This window comes from Falco biarmicus, chromosome 5 (genome assembly GCF_023638135.1).
Source record: "Falco biarmicus isolate bFalBia1 chromosome 5, bFalBia1.pri, whole genome shotgun sequence".
NCBI lineage: Eukaryota > Metazoa > Chordata > Aves > Falconiformes > Falconidae > Falco > Falco biarmicus.
Window position 1 is genome coordinate 90,579,214 of NC_079292.1, and position 21,305 is coordinate 90,600,518.

Genomic DNA, 21,305 nt, shown 5'->3' on the forward strand with positions numbered 1-21,305 from the left:
CAACTATTAAAATCTTCCAAGGGATTTTTTTCTCTACTAATTCAAAATGTTTTATTTAAGAAAAGAAGGCTGCCTCATTTCTATTTGCCTAAACACAGTCACACCACAGTATGGACCCAGTACTGCCTAACTGCTTTCATTGTTATAAAGTTTAACTTGTCTTAACAGTAACTGTTCAAGGTCTGCTCTCTTGCAATGGCAATTTAAGTTTGGGTTTTTTTGATGGGAATGAACAGGAGAGGTCACTTAACGGTTTTATAGACTACGTGCATGTTTCCACTAGTGATCAACCTGCAGCATATTTTCAAGGTCAACCATTCTCCTGCCCTAGAAGGATAAAAAATAAAATTCCAACCAAATAATGTCATCTCATATTATTTTTGTTCTTTCTGTTGCCTTTTTAAAACAAAGAATGCCTCAAGAACAGAACTCTGAATTCCATAGCTGTGCAAGCAAAGGAATGTCAGCACGCTGCCTGCATGTCCAAAGGGAGAGTGCTGTATCTGCAAAAGTCTGACAAGGAAAGGTTCAAGGCTCTTGAGGTGATGTACTGTAGTTTTCACCGAAGCTTGGGAGGAATAAAAACAGTAACAGCAATTGCTGTTATAAATATGAAATGTTTTTGTACAAATACCAAAACCCTATTTGAGACCCCAAGCCCCACTCAAGTTTCAGTGGCTTTAATGGACAGAGTCTTCTGCTGTCCATACCCTTACAAAGCATTAAGCATTCTTCAACTCAAACCCTCTTTATGGCACTTCAGACCAAGCACTCCAAATCACTGACCAGTTATGGAATACTTGTCTCAGTTTCCATAACATTTAAAGACTAGAGGACATATTTAGGACAGAATTTCTATTTGTGAAAACAGAAATTTCAGGGTTAATATTTGTGCATCTCTTTTTTTTTCCAATTCAGTAGCCTTCTAAAAAACAGGTTAGCACAAAAGCCTTCCATTCATGTATTACTCAGAAGAGATCACTAGAGTACATGAAAATTTAAAATACTGGGAGTGTCTGAAAGGTGCAATCTTTTAAACAAAATAAGATTTTTCACAAAGTTACAAGTTACAACAGCTGGCACTACTCAAAAGGACACATGCAAAGTTTAGTGTAATTACAATTTTGTGATTCAATCTGCTTGTTCTCTCCTCATCTCAGGACAAGCAGATGCTTGTCAAGTGTTTTCCTAGTCTAACCATTAGTGACTACTGAAAAAACATATTTTTGAAAGTATTTTCCTTTCTAAAGATCTGAAATCTGAAAGTAGAGACGACTTGCTGTATGTAGTACTCCATAATTTTCATATCAATGTCTTAACGATTTGTCACAAGAGTTTTCCATCTGTTTATCTTGGACTTCAGAGATGCAGCAAGCTATGGCTTGGAGACTCTCCAGCAAGTCTACCAGAACAGACTTACTCTATCCACCTATGAACTCACAGCTTATATTCTTCCCATCTATATATTTTAAAACTTACAAATGTTCCTACTTCTTTAGAGCTCTGCTGAATTCTGAGATACAGAAGAATGCGAATTTACAACTACAGCCTTCTGGAACACTTTCAGTGACAGATCATTTCTCTTTTATTTCAGCTAGAAGATACATAAGATAAAAAACTTCTTTCCAAAAATAGTCTTCACAGTTTCAGATTAGGTCAAGAGTATAATTAAAAGTAATGTTGTGAGTAGCAAGCCTACACGTTTCCACAATTGAGGCATTTTAATGAATGCCTTGGAAATCTCTGTGGATTTAGCCAAACTGTTCTGATTCCTTGAGGATCAAGGGTACTTCCTAACTCATCAGATTGTTTATATACAGGATTTAGTGTACTATACATAAGTGTTAGGAGGATGTAGTCTGTCCTTTAACCCTAATAATACAGACCACAAATGCAGTAGGTTAAATTATGGCACGTTGCTTTATTTTGTTTTAGCAGTTTTTATTTTTTACTGCTGCCATTGTGGATTGAAAAATACTGGATCCTTTTACCTCACTATACTTGAGAACCTAGGCTGGAAAAAATTTTTAAGGGTTCACTTTCTCTTGCAGTGCCCAGTAATAGTCTTGAATCAGCAGGCTATAATGAGTAATGAGCCAGAGCCATGGTTTGGGTGTGACAAAAAGAAGCAGTACTGGATACGTTAAAACAACATCTTATATCAAAAAGCATTCTTGCATTCATTTTAATTTGTTCCCATGCAACTGCTCTGAGATATATCAAGTAGACCTGCGGTATGAGGACAAAAATATAGTTTTTGTCTTAATTCATATAGACATCTGACTCTCTAATGAGACCCAAATTGGGTCTATGTAAAGATGCTGAATAAATTTAGTATCTCAAACTATTTTAAGACTCTGCTGCTGTGCCCTACAATATTAAGAAACTTCAAGTCAGGTATTTTTATTCAAAGGACTCCTTGTGAATACATGCTGAATAAACTTGTGGGATACATGAGAAATATTTTTTGTTAAAGATTATAAATATACTAACTACTCTGGTTCTGTTTCATAGAAGACCAAGCTAAAATTTCATGTTATTTCTAAATTGGTCTTAAATGTTACAAAGCCCAAAGCATGTCATGCATTGTGAAAGCAGGCTTTACTGACCAGCATTTCTCTGTCAGACCAGTCAGTGGGAAAAGCGGTCTCCTTAACTAGGTGATGAAGTCTGGCAACATCAAAGAGACTTGATCCAAGCTTTCCACTGTTCAGAACTGGCTCCAGGTATTTCCAAAATGTTTTCAGGTCTCCGACAGCTTCATCTTTCTTTCTTTTCTCTGCTTCTGCAACTAAAATTTATAAGTATTAGATAAATCACAGAAGAATGTCTCCCTTTTACACAAAGCACAAATCATACATGAGTCTTTCATAAGTACTGTTAAAACATTCCCATCCACAGAGTTTCAGCAAAAATCTGACATCCAACTTCAGGATTAAAAACCTCCAGGATAAAAAGGCTCAGTAAAACACGGTAGTTCTTTCAGAATAAAAAAACAACCACAAAACCAAACCAAACCAAACCCACCCCTCTACGCCCCCCAACTAAACAACGACAGTAAATGAAAGCTATGAAACTTATAAATCCCAGGTTGCACTTTTCCACAGCTGCCAGCACATCTCTTGGGAAGCCTGTTCTTTAAGTATAGGGTAAACAAGCCTTACTATCACAAGTTGGTTAGCACAGAAATTAGGGCAAAAGGTGATTAAGGAACAGTATGACTAGGAATAGTAAGCCTAGAAGTTGTACGGTTTCTATCTTTACTGTGTAGTATTGATCAATTTTCAAAGATGCTCTAGCTACAGAAAAAAAACCACAACAAACAAACCAACAAAAAAACCCTAAATCTCTCTCTTTTAATGCCAACCTTACAATCACACTCTGGAATCTAAGATCAACCATACTTTTTTAACAGCCTAATTTAAGAGATGTAAGGTCATTAAACCTGTAGTGATCTGCTTTCATCTGGACTTGTGGGTGCTCAGCACTTCTAAAACCCAAGTATGAAGGCTAAATACCTCGCTCATAATTCCAGGGGCCCCACAGCTTTAAAACAAAACAACTCAGTGAGGCTGTAGACTCTGCAAAACATGCTGATCTCCTTAAGGTTTTCTAAGTTATATATGCCTCCTGCACACAGCCATCAGAAACGTTTGCCTGTTAACATACAGAACAGTCTTCTCATGATTTGGAAGATACATCCCATTAAGTGACTCTAGAAACCGGGTAGAAGACCTGGGAACTCTCTGCCAAAAGGTTCCATAGGTGTAAGACAATCTCATGTGTTCAAGGGGAGACTGAACAAATACTTAGAAAAACTAAATCTCTTGAGGTTTACTAACAAGACAAAACACATCAGATAGGAAAACCTGCTGACTTGAAAATGACTGCTGGTTAGGTGATGTACATGTAGAGAAGTTCCATACACGCTTTCTTAGTACTCTTCCTTGTGCTTCCAGTCCTTTCCTTTACGCTTCCTTGTGCATTAGTTTATGATCTGGAGACAGATCACTGGCCTAGAGGGTCCCTTGGTCTTAAACGGTTCTATGCTCCTAGCAGCTCATCTGAGTCACAGGACAATCCTTCCTCTGTTTTTCATTTGCTCGTGAAAGATACCCTCTAATTCAGGACAATGCCTGGCCCGTGAAAGCACATCTCAGCAGCGTAACAGATTCAGGGCTGCTCAGTCAATGGATTCTTCTCTTTGCATTTTTGAATGGAAGGTGAAATAGACATTTCTTTTTTTACAATAGAAGAATAATAACATTTTATAACTCTACCCCATAGGTTAATAATGAAAAACACACACAAATGTTTATAACACTTAGGCTTCCCCTTTCATAGAAACATCACGGCTTGCCAGGGCCAATTATTAGAGGCTCTGCCCTTGACTACTACCTTCCCTCTTCATTCTTTTGACTGCAATCCTAAGGCTTTTCCTTCCTCAAGTATATTTTCACCACGGGAACCCTCTCAGAATGAATTAAAGTTTTCATAAATAACCCCAAAAGAATGGGCATGAGCTGGGAGAAGCTGTCAATACAGAAGAGATTTGGCACAACCCCACAAAGGAATAGAATTCCCTTTAAGTCTTCAGTAACAGAAGTGAGACAGTACCCAGCAGTACACCACATGATTTTGGAAAAACACCATTAAAAAAACCAATAGTATCTGTTATCATCATGTAACAGTGGAAGACAAACATCTAGTATAGACTAATTCATTGCACAGCGATTCTGACCCATCACCGTGAACACAGAAATCCTACAATCACTAGGATGTGTCAGGTCACACGCCTTCAGCTGACATGGACAAAAACAAATTCCATTTTGTCAGGCTGAGAGATTGGTCCGAGTTCTCTCGTTAGCTTTCAGAAAAGTTACACAGTTACTAAAGTGATTAGAGGAACAGAAAACTAGCTGTACGAGAGAGTACTAACAGTGCTTGACTTGGTAGCTTCATAAACTGAAAGCCATTAGGGGATGAAAACACACAGGAAGGAAAAGAACACAAAAGCTATGGTCCCTAGTCCATGATTCCTGGGTATTCATGCTAAGAACAACAGAAACACTATAACATAATTGTATTTACAGGTTAATGTCTTCCCATATAAAAGTGTATCCATACGTTATTAAGATGATGAATGATGATCTACTTTGTAAGTCATTCAACTATGAAATAATTGAGTTAATACCTGCTCCAAGGCACAATTAATTACATCTGTGCCACTGCTGACAGATGTTTTGTCTTAATTTAACCTTAAAAGTCTCAAAGTTTCAATAATACTCCTACTCAGCCTACTTCCATACTTCACTAGCCTCACCTGTGAAGACTCTTCCTCTGCATTTTTTTCTACTGCAACTTAAATTCTTCATCTTTTGTCTTTTACAAACTTGAGAACTTTTATAATTTCTCCACCACATCATTCAGCCTTCTCTTCTTAAGTTTAAGGATAACACTTCCACTTTTTTCCTTGTAGGTGAAATTTTATAGTTCCTTAATAATTTTCTTTTCCACCATCTGGAATTTATCTCATTTGCACACATTTCTTTCAAGGTCTTATCTCACTGTTTATTTGCATGATAAAATTACTTCAAGTATTTTTTTTTAGGCCATATTCTCATTTATAATCTAGAGATGGGATTATTTTAGGGGTTTAGTGGCATAGTGATATTGCTGATTTATGTTCATTTGTGAAGTCAGCACGACAGCCTCTCTCTCAAACCTGTCATCTAGCCATGCCTTTCCTACTCTTTATTTGTACATTTAATTATTCTTGTATAAGCATACTATATCATCCACATTAAATGGAAAAGTCTTTTTTCCAGATTATTATTTTCTGTGCTGTCAAGAATACTTTGCATTTGAATTACATCCCCTTATTCCAATACTTAGAACACCAAATACCAGACCCAGCATAAACTCCCTTAAGCCTGTTCCACGCATCCTTCTATTTGATAGCAAACCTTTAATGGTTACTCTACAGAGGCCAAGATTTTTGAATGATGCTGCACCTACTATATATTTATTTTCATTTACACCTACCTCATCCATCGTGGGCCATGTGAAATAGCCTTATTAAAATCCAAATATACAACACAGGCTACTCTTCTGCTCAGAAGGCCAGTGCTTCATTTTGCAAGGAAAGTAGACTTGCTTGACATTATTTGCTCTTGAACAGCATACACAAGCTGTTACTCATCTCCTCATTTTTCTTTTAAGTGGTTATGCATTATTTGTTCCAGCATTTTTCCAGAAACAGAAATTAAGCAGATTACAGTACCCTGGCTATCTGTGTTCCTTTCCCTCTTCCTCACAGCTCTTCTTCCACTATGTTACTTGCTGTTGTGAGTTTTCAAACACAAATGAGAATGGTAGGCCAATCTTAAACAGAATACTATTTAAGTTAATCTGAAACAGCTGATCTGAAAAGTTCTCCACTTTACCTAAGTAGCACTCAGTTGTTTCACCTACTCCCCCACAATCTGAAGCTGAATCTTGCTGCTACCAGCATTAATTGTGGTTAGTTATAGCTATCACCTGTGTGCAACAGAATTTATAGTGAAAACAGTTTACTCCCCCCCCCCCCGGAAAACACAGGCCACCAAGTGCAAAAAGCTCCTTGCCCTTGCCCCCCCGCCCCACAAAACATTAACCGCTGCCAGCCTTCCCAGCACCACCTCCTGGGAGTTCTTCCTCTGCTGAGCAAACATTTCCCTTGGGCCTCCTCCTGCACCCCATTTCGTATTTTGGCATTTTGTGCCAATAGGCTCATAATAAACATATATTCTAAATCTTAGCGACCTGACCTGTTTCTAATTCTGAAATGCTTCCTTACATTTGAGGTCCACAAAGCATGCATGGTTTAGCCAAGCTGTTTTCTTACTATGCAACCTATCCTTTCTTAGTAAAGAGGAAAACTTGCATTACTACCTATAACACTACTTATGCAAGATACTATAATCTATATTTGTATTTTTTCGTCTTTAAAAAGTTTCCTCACAGATGTTAATTACTAATTATCTAAGTTTAGTAAAGTCTTCCTACTATTATACAGACCAAAGAAAATGTGATATAACTTTGGAAATATTTGGGGAAATCTGCTGCCTCCCCCCCCAGCAGCTGTTGCAAATAAAATGAAAATAAACAAACCCATGCTTTCTGCTCTCTGCACTTCCAACTATCTTCTAGTAAGACATTACATTTAAATTTTACAAGTTCTAACAAAACTATGAGAAGCTGGAAATTATACTTTCCTCTCATTCTTTTCCCAGAGATAAGACTGCTCAAATTCAAACCTGACATTATTTCTTTGAGTCCACCAGCTGATGCTGTGATTGCCCAAGTCATAAAGGCTACACATCTCGTGTCAAGGCTACATGTCTCATGTCATCTCACGCTGGCACCTTTGGGGACTGATTCCCTTGTGCCCACACAATCTAACCTGTAGCATTACAAGATCTCATTTAGTCAACACAAATCGGACAGAAGGAACAGCGCACTGAGACAGCTCAGCCCCCACAACACTCACAGGTAAACAGTTGTTATTACCCCGTGGTCAGAACAGCAGTCACAACATCCCATCTCATGCCCTTCAGCCCTCCGATGTAACCAACCCCCATAGCCCGCGCTCCTGCCCACCATACCCAGGACACACTCCTCTCATTTACTGGGTTGCTCGTGACATCTCAACAGTGTCAGAATTAATCACAAGGAATTTCCCAGCGCCACAGAGAACATTGCAGAAAATCAGTATGCAGAGTTATAATTGGAACCATTATTAGTCAAAAAACACATGTATGAACAATTACAGCTAGCAACTAACTTTCTCACTTCCACTTACTTATCACCAGACTTCAACTTAGATTTAAAACCATTCCGGTCTGGAGGAATCTCAATCTCCTGCTCAAAGCATGGTCCACAGGCAATTCAGACAACAGGCTCAGGGCTTTATCCAGCTCAGCCTTGAAAAACCTCCAAAGACAGAGATCCCACAACATCTACAGGCAACCTGTTGCAATGCTTGACTGCCTTTGGGTAATTTCCCACCCCCCTTCCCCTCCCCTTACATCTTGCCAGAATCTTCTATTCCAGTTGCAGAATCACAGAACAGTTGATGTTGAAAGGGGCCTCTGGGGGCCACCTGGTCCAACTTCCCTGCTCAAGCAGGGACACCTTGAGCAGGCTGCCCAGGACCATGCCCAGATGGCTTCTGAATATCTCCAAGGACCAAGACTCCAGAGCCTCTCTGGGCAACCTATGCCACTGTTAGTCACCCTCACAGTAAAAAAGTGTTTCCTTGTGTTCAGGTAAAACCTCCTGTGTTTTAGTTTTTGCTATTGCCTCTTGTCCTGTCACTGAACCCCACTGAAAAGAGCCTGGCTTCCTCTTCTGTGCATGTTCCATTCCGGCATTTATATACATTGATGAGAAACCTCTGGGCTTTCTCTTCTCCGGGGTAAACATTCCCAACTCTCTCAGCCTCTGAGGGATTACGAGGGATGCCCAAGTCCCTTAAGCATCTTTGTGGTCATTTGATGGACTCTCTCCAGTAGCTCTGTATCTCTCCTGCACTGGGGAGCCCAGAACTGAACACAAAACGCCAAGTGTGGCCTCATCAGTGCGGAGTAGAAAGGAAGGATCAACTCCCTTGACCTGATGCAGCCCAGTATACCATTAGCCTTGTTTGCCACAAAGGCACATTCTGGGCTCATGTTCAACTTAGCGCCACCACCCCTAGGTCCTTTTCTGCCAAGCCGCTTTCCAGCCCATCAGCCCCACCAAGAACCGGTGCATTGAGTTGTTCCTCCCCAGGTGCAGGATTTTGCCCTTGCCCTTGTTGAATTTTAAGCGGTTCCTGCCAGCCCATTTCTCCAGCCTGTCGAGGTCCCTCTGAACATGCTGACAGACTAACTTCCCGTCCTTCACATGCTTGGAAATTGTTTCCAGGATTAGCTGTTCCATCATCTTTCCAGGGATCAAGGTGAGTCTAAGTGGCCTTTAGTTCCCTGAGTCCTTCCTGCCATTTCTGAAGTTAGGAGTGACACTTGCTTTCCTCTGGTCCTCAGGCATCTTTTCCAATCACTATGATTGTTCAAAAGTCATTGAGAATGGCCTCACAGCCAGCTCCCTCAGTATCTGTCCCATGGACTTCAATATGTCCAGTTGGCTTAACTATTCCCTTGCCTGATCCTCTTCCACCAAGGGTATGTCTTCCTTGCTCCAGACTTTCTTCCTGCCTCCAGGGCCTGGGATTTCCAAAGGCCATTCATGATCACATCTCCTTTTTCTTCTTCCTCATACCTCAATGAAGAGTCTTGCTCTGTGTTCTTGGTAACCTTCTCAGAGGTGTTAGAAGGATGCTATTAGGTGCCTCGTAAGAACTCTTCTCCAGATCAAGCAAGCCAAGATCCTTCAGCCACTCCTCATCAGGTGGCTGTCTGCTGGACTCAATCAAGTTTGACTAACATCTTCCTTGTACTGTAGAGCCCAGAACTCTTTTCTCATGAGAGCCAAGTAACAGGGAATAACCACTTCCCTTGATCTACTGGCTTTGTTACTACAGCTCAGTAGTAACCTTCACTGATGACTCACATTTAGCTGGCTGTTCAACAGGATCCCAGTTCAATTGAGGTGTTACAGCCTGGGGACAGCCCAGCACAATTACAGGATATTATTCTGTGGTATCTTCTTCTCTGGCTGGGGCCACAGTCCCAGAGCAGCTGTGCACTTCCCTTGAAGTTACCAAGTGAGCCAAGTTTGCTTAGCAACACACCTTCCTGACTAATGATTCATAGAAGTAGGCATTTGGTAAAATGTTGTCCTTTGATGGCTGCTGCAGAAAACTATGGCTGCAGGCACTGCATGCTTAGTCAGTCCCTCTTTCTACTGTCCAGCTGAGGCAAGTTTTTTGCACAGGCAAACCATTTGGTTTGGTGCCAACCAATGGCAACACCATTTTTGCACTTGCCAACACAGCTGCTCACAAGGTTAGTTATGTTACAATTAGTTACGCACGAACACATACAGTTAGTTATGCACAAGTTAGTATGCACAAACACAAGGCACAGAGAGTGAGAAAAACACAGCAGGAACAGTCTTCAATATAAAACAGTCTCCTTTCTACAACAAAATTTGTTCTTAGGACCAGATTACCTTCAGGTGACAGTAAAGATTCTCCTTGAAGTTTAGTTGCTTCCAAGTATGTCTGCAATGGCTTGTAATTCTCAGAAGAAATTCTAATTACACTTGAAATTTTAATCCCAAGATCAGACATCACAGCCAAAAGCTGAGGGTTGTGGAAACCCAAAATGATAAAGTAATGATGGGCACCATCATCTGGTTCATCATCTGTTCAAAACAACACAGACAGATTAGAGCAAAGACATTCAAAAGGTAAACAAAATTCAGTTTTTTCTCGACTATATAGGAATACAGAAATTTAACATCAGAGAAACAGTTCTTTTATAACCTCATCATATAATTTCAAAATATTATGTGCATTAGACTGAAGTCTTCTGTAGCAAACCACCTAGAACTCAGCAGGAAAAATACAAGTCAGAAGTAGTAACTGCTTGGAGAAGCACCAGGAGAAGAACTGGAGAAGCCGATTATAACCAGAATGCTAGCTGTAGCAGCATTTCTGTAATTGCTTCTCTTTAAGGAGTGTAGTGTCAGGACATACTCATACGCTCCAATGGTAGTTTAAACTATTCTATTTCATCCTGCATAAAGCTGGCCAGGGAGCACACAGAGGAAGTTACTGTGTCTTATAGATGAGAGATTACATGAGCTATAATAATTTGGAAGGATTAGCTGCAGATACGAGCTGACTGTCCCATGTTTGTTAGATGGCCTCCCTGTCAAAATCCTCATCAGCTGGTAATACCAGCTCACACTAGTCCTTTTAGTTGGCAAGGGGCATATCCAAATTCATCCTGAAGTGCAGATGAGAAGTTTCATTGAGTACCAGCTATGTTTGGTCTCATTAGTTCTGTAGAAATATGCATAGCAACTTTTCAGTAGCAAAGCAAGAGGTTAAGCATTATGTAAGTAAAAATGGGCCCCCTAAAAGCTTGACTCTAAGTTAACTGCGGAGATTCCATTCATGGCACATTCAGAAATACAGGTATTCAGACAGTTATCCGGTGATTTAATTCATCCAGCATGGTTATTTATCCTAAGACAACAGAAACTGCCTGCTGAAGCTCCTATACCTCTCCATCGACTACGGAACGCATACAATTTGTGCAGACTATCCTGCGCTAACCACAAAACAGTTTTATGTTCTATTTAGCATTAAGATTCCTTCTTATGCCTACTAACACAACACACTTAAAACTCCTTTAGCCACTCAGCTCGCGGGAGTCATTCATCCAAGGGAGAAACAAAGGGCAGGAAAAAAGGCAGCCTGGCACTGACATCTGCCTGTGCTCAAGTACATCGCCAGGGCTGCGCAGATGCTGCTGCCATGGAGCAGCAGGCTGGCAGTGTGGCTGTCTCTCCCCATACCATCAGGCAAATGCAAAAGAACACAGTAATGTGCAGGAATACTGGCTGAGCAAGTAGCCACCACAGCCCAGTACATACATCACATAAAGCAATATCAAAGCCAGAAGAAAACCAGTCCACTATATCACTGCTAGTACTGAAACTGAATGACACGTTTTGATGCCTCAGTTACTGCAGGAAGAAAAAGCATGAACACATATAATTACTGAGCACTAATGACTTCCAATAAAAAAGACAGATGTCTGCACCGTCACTTACAGAGATCCAAAAATTCCAATGCATACATGCTGAAAAGAAGACTGCCTACCATTCAAAAGTTATAATGATGATTATGCTAATCATCATGACAACTTGATAATAATCAGTCAGTTCTAATGATCAGCAACTAGTTCATATTCCAATGATGAAAGACATAAGTGTAAGTAATCTCAAGATTATGCAAAAGCAGAAATATTCCATTTCAGAAAGGTGGTATTTACTAGGGTTGAATGACAAAATGACTGTTAGCTACTAAAACCAGATACAGATTGTCTTTTGAGTTCAAGACATGGTTATATATAAGCAGTAAGACTACTCTCAAGTACAAATTTCAGGTTTTTGCTTGATACAGCTACTTTAAAACAAATATAAAAAGGGGACATTTAGACTGGATATTAGGAAACATTTCTTCATTGAAAGGGTTATGAAGCATTGGAACAGGCTGCCCAGGGAAGTGGACGAGTCACCACCCCTGGAGGTATTTAAAAGGCAGACATGACACTTAGGGACATAATTTAGTGGTGGACCTGGTAGCATTAGGTTTACAGTTGGACTCAATGATCTTAAAGGTCTTTTCCAACCTAAATGATTGTATGACTCTATTAGAGCGGCCAAAATTGCTGAAAAAAATTTTTACTGTGTCAGCTTTAAGGAACATCCAAGGTTCTTAGCGTCTTTTGCTCAGACTTTTGTAAAAAATGGCATATACATGAAGATTTTTAAAGTACTACATTCTCAATAGAAAAGTTTCATAGATCTACATGTTCATGACACTGAGAAATGGAGCTGGCACCATTTTGTCCCAAGACACAAACCAAGGCTTTGACATGAGGTCCTTGAGAACCTTTATTGCCATGCTCTCAAGGAAAGACAGAAAATCCTGACACAGTTGTTGCACTATGATTAATGTTCATTTAGAATGGTCTCCAGAAGTTTTGGCAATGCCTGACCTCATTCTTCCTGACAATTCCACCCAGAAGTCCATACCAAGAGAAAATTAAGAAACAATTACCTCTCCACATAAAACAATAGTTGTGTTGTCCTTCTTAAGGCTACAGATTCCTCCTCATTGTCTTCCTCAACATGACTAAAAGAAGTAGCAAGCTCAGATTACCTTTTTTCTGTTGTTAGGTAGTTCCTTATTGTCTTCACATTGGAAATGAATCCACTAAGACTTAGAATCAATACAGAGTACAATCAGAACCTTATACAGGTACCTGATATCTTCTGCCCATCTTTCAAGGCACCAGGGAGCAAAAATATTGAAGCTCGTAAAATTGTTTCTATGGGGCTGAGTGGAAGCACATTAATACCCACCCAAAGCTACTGTGTACTGTATATTCTGTACCAATTTTAGGAAGATTTTAGTAAGACGACGTAAGTTCTCTACATTGCTTCAGCGTGGGTTCTTAAAGGCATGAGTATTTCTTTGAACACTTCTCCTTTCAGGCCCTGAAAACCCTTAAAAATCATCAAAAGAATGATGTTATAGCCAAGCCTTACCTAAAAAAATGAGAAGCTATGTACAGATAGATACTGTTGTGGTTTTGCGTACTTTTGTCAGCTTCAGTAATACCCAGACTTGCTCTAAACACCTGGATTGATGCTTCTTAGGTGCTTGAAGAGTGCCATTGATCTCAAATGAGATACAGACAAAGATCGCATGAAAGACTGAGGAAAGCCAGCAGTTCAGCTTGGGAATAGCAGGCACATATAATGTATCCAAAACCCAGCAAATACTTGTCCAGTGGGAGAGATCCTGTTTATGTTGATGTGGCTCAAACATATTATGGTCCAAATTAATATAACTGTGATCTAATGAGGAGACCTATGCATGTTCTCCAATATTTTTTGTTCCAGTGAAATTTGTAATCATGGGTGCTATGTATTAAGAATAAATATTTTCTGAAGCACTAGTTAACATATTATCATTTACCTTGTACAGCTCATTTCTGGAGTAGATTTGTTCAGGTCTCAGTTCTATCCACAAGTTTTCCCATCAAATTAAATCATAATACCCTTTGTACAGAACCTGGCTTCATCCCCAGACAACGGTAGACAGCTCTGTCATACTTTATAATACAAGGAGAGAGCCACATTTGGATACTGACACGAATGCATTTAATTATTCCAAAATCTTTCTGTAAGAAAGGTTTTCTGTAGGATTTGTTTAGCCACTTTCTTTTAGTTTTACATGTGCTAAAACATTTTGATGTCAACATGCTACATATACCTCACCGGTATTTTATTTCTTGGATTACACAATCTATCCTAATACTGAGCAGAACACAGTGCCCTCTTCAAATGCAAAGTGGTGATGCTTTAATATTGCCAAATAAATCTTGACTTTTCCACATGGAACAAAACAAAGTATTCAAAAGCTAGGTTGCAAGATTTCTAGCAAGTTCATCAGGAGTGTATCTGCATTTTTTACATACCAATGTATCTGTCCTCCTTTTCCACTTGTCCCCTCCGCTTCAGCTGAGTGTCCTTTTTATCAGTGAATGATGCTAGAGGGCCTACTTCTTCTGTCTTTTTTCCTCTCCTTTCTTTCTCAGCTGTCTTGGCAGTAGAAATGTTCTCATTCTTGCCAGAAGGTTTAGTTTTCTCTTTCCCTCCATCTTTTTCCTTTTGTTGCTCTTCTTCTGCCTGACAAAATAAATAAACTAAGTTCTCATTGTAGCCTTTGTGCAGAACCAGGGGCAATCTGCTGTAAGACTCCATAATTCAATTTTTTTATTTGAATACTTTTCCCTCCCTGCCACTACAATGTTGATGTGGTGAAGCTGTCTTGAACACTCTTTCTTTCTCAAAAACCATTCAGTTTATTATATTCTTACTATATCATAGTGTTAAGACTTCACATTAAAAAGGAACTGTGAGAGGCAGGTAGACATTATACCTACAAAACTAATGAAATGCATACTGGTAGACAGACGAGTAAAGAATCACTGCGCTTTAGTTACTACCGTTACAGCACTTGCATCAGCCAGGAACCTTCCCTGGGCTGAAGGGAATAAGACAAAAATTCAATTTCTGTTAAGTCTTTAGCATCTCTGTTAACACTCTTGAATATGGTGTAAAATGGTACCAGCACTATTTTTCTTTGATGTAAATATCTGTCTACTATAAACTAGAACCAAGAGTCTTGTGCTCATTTCACACAGGATATTACTCAGCCATTCTCATTATTTTCAAACAAAACCACCTACATTAAGTTCTGCTCAGTAATTTAAGACTAAAGAATGAAAAAAGTTTTTTTAAGTGTCCCAGAGCCTCACACTATAAATCCAGAAAGCTGAGTCAGTCTAAAATTAAAATAATCCAAAATAAATAAAGGTGCTGTAAGAGCAAGGAAGTCTCCACCATATTTCTACCCAGCAGCAGTACTACACACTAACAATGCAAGAATTGCATTTAAGGATTGTAAAGCTAAATTAAATATAATAAAACAATATTAACTTAACTCACTGTTACCATCCTGCTGGTGTCACTTTAAAGGCTATTGAAAAGCTCTCCATGCAAATGAGTTAGGGCAGTTAACTCTACACAGTTGCCTTCCCTAGATCCAGCTGGAAAAGCAGACTTTCCAGCTGTAGAGGTGTGTTTAGTTCAAATTCAAAACCAAAGCAGAAAATCTTTCCTGCTTTTCCCTTCTTCATGCATTCCCTTTCTGTAAAATTCGGAAAGGCCTTCAAGAGATCCTTAAAACTATTTGTGCTGTGAAATGCGGGATTTTGATGCTTTCATTATTTTCTTTCAAATTTATTCCGCTTTTGACATTTCAAACCAAAGATTTTGATAGTACTACTTAGAACTCTAAGCTGATGCACACATCAAAACAGATGATATAATCATCAGGTGACAAAGTTCACAATCAGCTTTATCCATTGCATCTGCATCATTTTATGTAATTAAGTCTCAAATAAGCAGAGACACTTCTGAACTTGTCAAGATTCCAACAAAGAACACTAGCTGACCTTACTACCTCAGGAAGTATAATATCTCCTTTCTAGGACTCTTTCCTTTTCCTCTCAATGGCGTATTTCTCCTTCCCTACAAGGTGCAGCTTTTTGTGGAGTTTCTAATCTTCCAATAGCTTTACATTCTGTAATTTTGTTATTTTATTACTACTTCTCTTACTACCTGAAACATTTTTCTAATTCAGAGACACTTATCTTCTACATATTAATTTAAATGCATACATCTGTAAATTTATTACTAACTTCTGCTCCTAATGAAATACAGAAATTTGACAATGGTTTATTTTTGTTTATTTGCTTGCTGTTTTTCTTCTGCCAATCATTCTATTAACTGGTGTCTACTCTAAAAAACCAATGAGCAGTTATGTTGGCTTTCTGGGAACTGATTTGCTAGTCAAATCCTGGTTTCAACTCCTGAGTTGTTGACAATGGAACTTCTACTGTACAAGCTCATTGAAAAGGATTAAAAATTTTATGGCAGACAATTCAGAGATAGAATTCTAAATTAAAAGCCAGTTTCTGCCCATTCTGTACTGCAAAGCATCCTCATGGCCAAGAGCCCTCCCAGTTCTTGACTCTATCTTTGTCCTCCCACTGCTGCTCTCACATTTGCCTGTCACGCTTTGATACAGATGCAATCCAGAGGAGGCGATAACTTTGTCCAGGTTGCTTGGCTAAAACAGAGAAGAACTGTTAGTTCCAGAGATTCTTCAACCTTCAATACTGAGTATCTGAGACTCTCCAGGGAAATAAAATTATAGTTACAAGAATAATCTTGCCACATCAAAGTTACAGGCTCCATTTTAATGTTGAAGTGCCCAATCTTTATAAACTTCAAATTTTTGTTTTACACTTTACTTATCAGCACTGACTGATATCTAAGGGAAAAGCCATTTTTTAATCAATCCAGTATAAAAAATTTGTTCTACAGCTTCAGCCTCTCAATTCTTATTCAGATTGAAAAAGCATCTTTTTTTCTTAGAATCTTCATATATTTCTGTGGCTTACGTCATCCCTTACTAATCAATTTTTCAATTTACTTCTATGGGAACAGGACACAACTTTATCACCTAGCATTTAATGTCCTTGTGCGCTATACTTCATCCACCAATTATTCCCACAAATAGAATTATTAATAAAGAAATTTACAGACTTTTCAACTACACAAAATCCATGAAACTGTTCTCTTCTTGCATCTTTTACGTGCATAGACTGCTTAGATCTCCGTGTCATCACATTTTACATTACGGTTTTTGATCAATTAACAGGATAAACTATTGCAGCAATTATAGGACTTTCTGATAATGGTCTTCAGCTGCATGAATGTTTGCTGGAAAAGGACTATAGCAAAGACCAGCTGCTCAGTAAGTTGTTGAAAAGGACCACTGACAAATTGGGTTTTTTTTAAATTACAGATGTTAGAAAGCAATTAGAGGTCTGATCTGATTGTGATTCTGTGCAAGCTTGGTGAAATTCCTCCTAAAACACATAAGCAATCTGACTGAGGAAATGTTGGAGCTAGCAGTGATGATCTTGGAGAATATATATAGCAGCAAGTTTTGGGAATGCTGGAAAATGTGGTACCCAGCTCTGAGAAGCAGATTTCAAGATATAAACTATTTGGAGAGTTCAGAGGAGAGGAACAAGCATAATCAAAAATCAGAAATCACGAGATATATTGGGGTTTGCTTAGTTAGATATATAATAGCTATCTGCAGAATGGAGGGTAAGAAGTGTCCCCATACACAGCGACAAATGAAGCAGTAACAGGTTTAAATCAGAGCAGGGTTGATAAGGTTAGAAACGTTTTCCAAATGGCTACATTGCAGAGATAGCTGAGCAGTATTACTGATTGCCATAGAAAAGCAAAAGTACAGCAGTGGAAGGTTTGAAGCAGAGGTTCAAGAAACATCTGCCAGGAATAGCTTTTGTAAATTTTATCTTGCCTTAGTGCTGAAGGATGGAATAGATAACTTCTCCAAACTTCCTTGAGAGGCTATTTATGATAATAACTTTTTCATATTGCTGCTCTGCATCTGTCCTTGATACCTCTCAAGTAATAACCTCTCCTACCTTTACTTCAGCAGAGATATATTCAGTGAAGCTAGTTTCTAGCTCTATTTTCTATTGGTCCTAAGACTCAGCTAAGACATTACTACTTCTCGCTCTAGCAAAGAGTTCTTGCACAATATTTTTTCTTTTCTTTTCCCTGTCTCACCTGCACTTAAATAATTGAGAGCTTCTTCCCCAAAATGTAATTAAATCAAAAAGATAAATTTCAATTCACATTTCAATTACAGATCTAGGAAGTTAAGCATGAGGAGAAAGCTGGATTTATGGAAACAGCACTAGAAGTGTCTTCATAAAGTTAATTAAGCATCTGCACTAAGGCGTTCTATAGTACCTTTTCAGCTTCTCTCCTCTGAAGGTCCTTCTGTTTGAGACAAAGCAGTTGAAATTTCAACAGCTTTCCAGTTAGTGTTACAGGAATTTCTTCACCACTATCTAGAATGGCTTTCGCTACTTCTATCACCTGCAGAGAATAAAAAAAAATCCCAAAATAACTAAGACTTGTATGGGTTTAATTTTGCATTTGACATATTCTGCATGCCGAAACACTATCTCACATTGTACAATGCGTGGGTCAAAACAGCCACACTTCCAGAAAAACAATATACCAGTAAGATACACAGCTATTCTTTAGTTCCTAAGACCTCAAATGAAGTTATATATCTGCTGTAGTACGAGACAAAACTAGAATGGAGAAAATGTCTATGATTCATGTAAAGGTCAACAGACACACAGTTCTCACAGTAAAATGTCATTCTTTTAGGTTTTAAACAGAGAAGCAACATGAAGCCACTACTTATTATAAAGCAATAAATTAAAAAGCATATAACAAATAGCAAATCAAGGGGAATAGTTTTGAGTACTGTTTACAAAGTGACTAGTGTCTGAGGCTTTAGCCCTGAATGGAAGATAGAAACTCCTTGAGTGGAATTTGAGAGGGTCTGTCTTGGTGAAAATATACCCCCTCCCTGTGTAATTCTGATTCTGCTGGTATGCAGCCTAATTGGGGTGAAATAAGGCTATTGAGTTTTCTTAGGGTGATGACAGCAGCAGGAACATACAGCTGCATTGTCCAGATGTGTGGCATTGACAGGCTGTTTTATGACTATGTTTTTTACAGCTTGTTTCCACTAAATTTCATACAACTCAGTAACATCTGGGCCGTTTTCCTTGGAGCCTCATAACCACTTTATTTACTGCGAAAAAAATAAAATAACATAAAAATACCATAAAAAGTTGTTATATGTTTCTTTTCACTTGTGTTGTCTCTGTAATAAAGTTCACCTATGTAGGAAGCGCTGTTGAGGAATAATATAACCATAATATTTTCCTACTTTTGTTTTTAAGCAACCATCAGCTTTATTTATAACCATGGGCTGAATTAGGTGTTACTCAAATGTTCTGACATGTTTCTCTTTTCCCCTCTTGGAGCAATTACAGTTGGGCACATATGGTGTCAATTTTGCTTGCTAACATTCAGACAATGAAGGTGCACACTGCATCTCACTGAACTGTGTCTTGTCTGGCGCAAACACCACCATTAGCTTGGAGCTTTCATAGCTTCTTGCCCAGCTTAGAGATTTTAACTTCACAAGTAGAACCTACGTAAGCAAACATAGCCACTAAAAATGCTTCTCTAAATAAAACAAAGCCAAAATGAAATCCAGACTATTATATGCTGGATTATTATTTCATACAAATGAAAGCAAAGTAAGGAAAAATAAATCTCTTAAAATTCAGATTTGTCGGAATCGCATAACAGGGAGACAAAGCAACCAAAATATTTGCATTTATAAACCCTCCAAAAACAATCCTGCCCCTCAACCGCTAATAAACCTGATGATCTCCTTAACATACACATAGGAAAACACATCATGGTTAAGATCAGTTCTGCTTTACATCTTTCATATTCAGGGTGAGATTACTTACTGGTCACTACCTCAACAAGCCAACCATAGAGGGCTTCTAGAAAGTCTCCTGTTGACTTCAAAGTCATGGCAGAAAATCAAGGATATGTTAAGAACAGACTTAAAAACTCCCCCAGACTGTAGGCACACTAGAAACTACCAGCTATTCCAATAAAAAAACAGTCATCCAGAGCTAGGTACACAAATCTGCGCTCTGGAAAAAAAAGAGACTGGTAGAAATAGCATAGTAATTTCCCTTAGAGAGAAAAAAATCTCATACAGGTTTTTTTGCAGAAGTGGTGTTAACAGCCTATGGAAGGGGATGCTTCCCAATTGCCTAATCCAGACGAGTTGCACATTTCTTGAAACACAACAGAGGGGAAAGAGAGGGATTCTGGAAGGATTCCTGACAACTGTATATATAGTAACCCAGCTCGATGGCAGTTGCTGATTTATTGTTCTTGGAAGAAGGAAGGAACAGGAGTACATTCCACGACTGTGGAGAGAGGTCAGACAAATAAGACAAAGATAAAATGAGCACACTACATTTGGCAAGGCAGAGAAAGCAAACAGTTTTTTGTACAGCTATGTAAAATCTGCTTTAGGCATAAGCAAATAAAAAACAAACCTTCATCACTGCTAGACACAAAATAGATCATTCCATATACAGTGGATAAAAGAAATTAAATCTATTACACTTATGTATGTTTACTTCATCTGTCATCCTGTGAATTATGCAGGCACCTGGCATAAACAGCTAAGAATCCACAGAGCCTCAATTAAAAAAACAAAGCTGAAGACAAAGACTTGGTAGGAGTACAGAAGGAATTTTTTGGGATACCATGAAGTGGATTCATTTCAGATTGGCTATACTTCATCCTGCCAGTGATGACCTTTTTCCTATGTGAGAAACCATGGAAACTTGGATGGACAAATGCAGTTAGGTAGGGCCTCTTTCCCTTTAAAGGAAGAGGAAACATAGCATTCCTCACACCGCAGGGGTCACATTTGTGAAGTGCAGAAAGGCTTCAGTGATGCAGTATTTGATCTCATATGGTGGCAGTATGACCCACGCAGAAGTTTAGCTGCCTGGTGCAGAGGACATGTATTTCAAGCCACTGAAACACTGCAAGAATGCTTGTAAGTGACACTGCACTGTCTGATGCTCTGGCAGATGCCAGCACCACCGAGACAGGAGAGCGGTCTTAAATGTTCGGGTAACATTTAAAGCCAGAGTCTTTATGGTACCTTTCTTTGAAATGCCTCCTTTTCAATTTACAGAACCATAGCAGCTGCTATATCATAATCAGAAAAACTTTCAGAGTGATAAATCACATTATCAACTTTCACAGCTTTATCACTACTTGGAAGCAGTAGCATCCCTTGCCATGAACTGCCATCAGCCAGTCTCACAGTGTAGTTCTCCCATAGCCAGGGTGAGCGTTACAAAGCCCTGTCTTCCCTCTTCTTCTTGAAACTGTATGAAATCCTGGCCGTCACATATTCTTCAGATAACGCTTCCTAAAAGAAACGTAATGGTTCCTAGAAGAACTTTTCAGTAATTAAAATCCCTTAG

The 21,305-nt window shown here is 38.9% G+C and overlaps 1 protein-coding gene across 1 annotated transcript in view; it reads right to left on the bottom strand.

The window, feature by feature from the left end:
* The window catches only part of SPAG17 (sperm associated antigen 17), a 109,827-nt gene that overhangs the window by 68,098 nt on the left and 20,424 nt on the right, over window positions 1-21,305 (bottom strand). Inside the window, 4 exon segments of the mRNA XM_056338910.1 lie at window positions 2,610-2,791; window positions 10,156-10,350; window positions 14,208-14,418; window positions 18,157-18,285. Coding sequence (XP_056194885.1) covers window positions 2,610-2,791; window positions 10,156-10,350; window positions 14,208-14,418; window positions 18,157-18,285 — 717 coding nt within the window.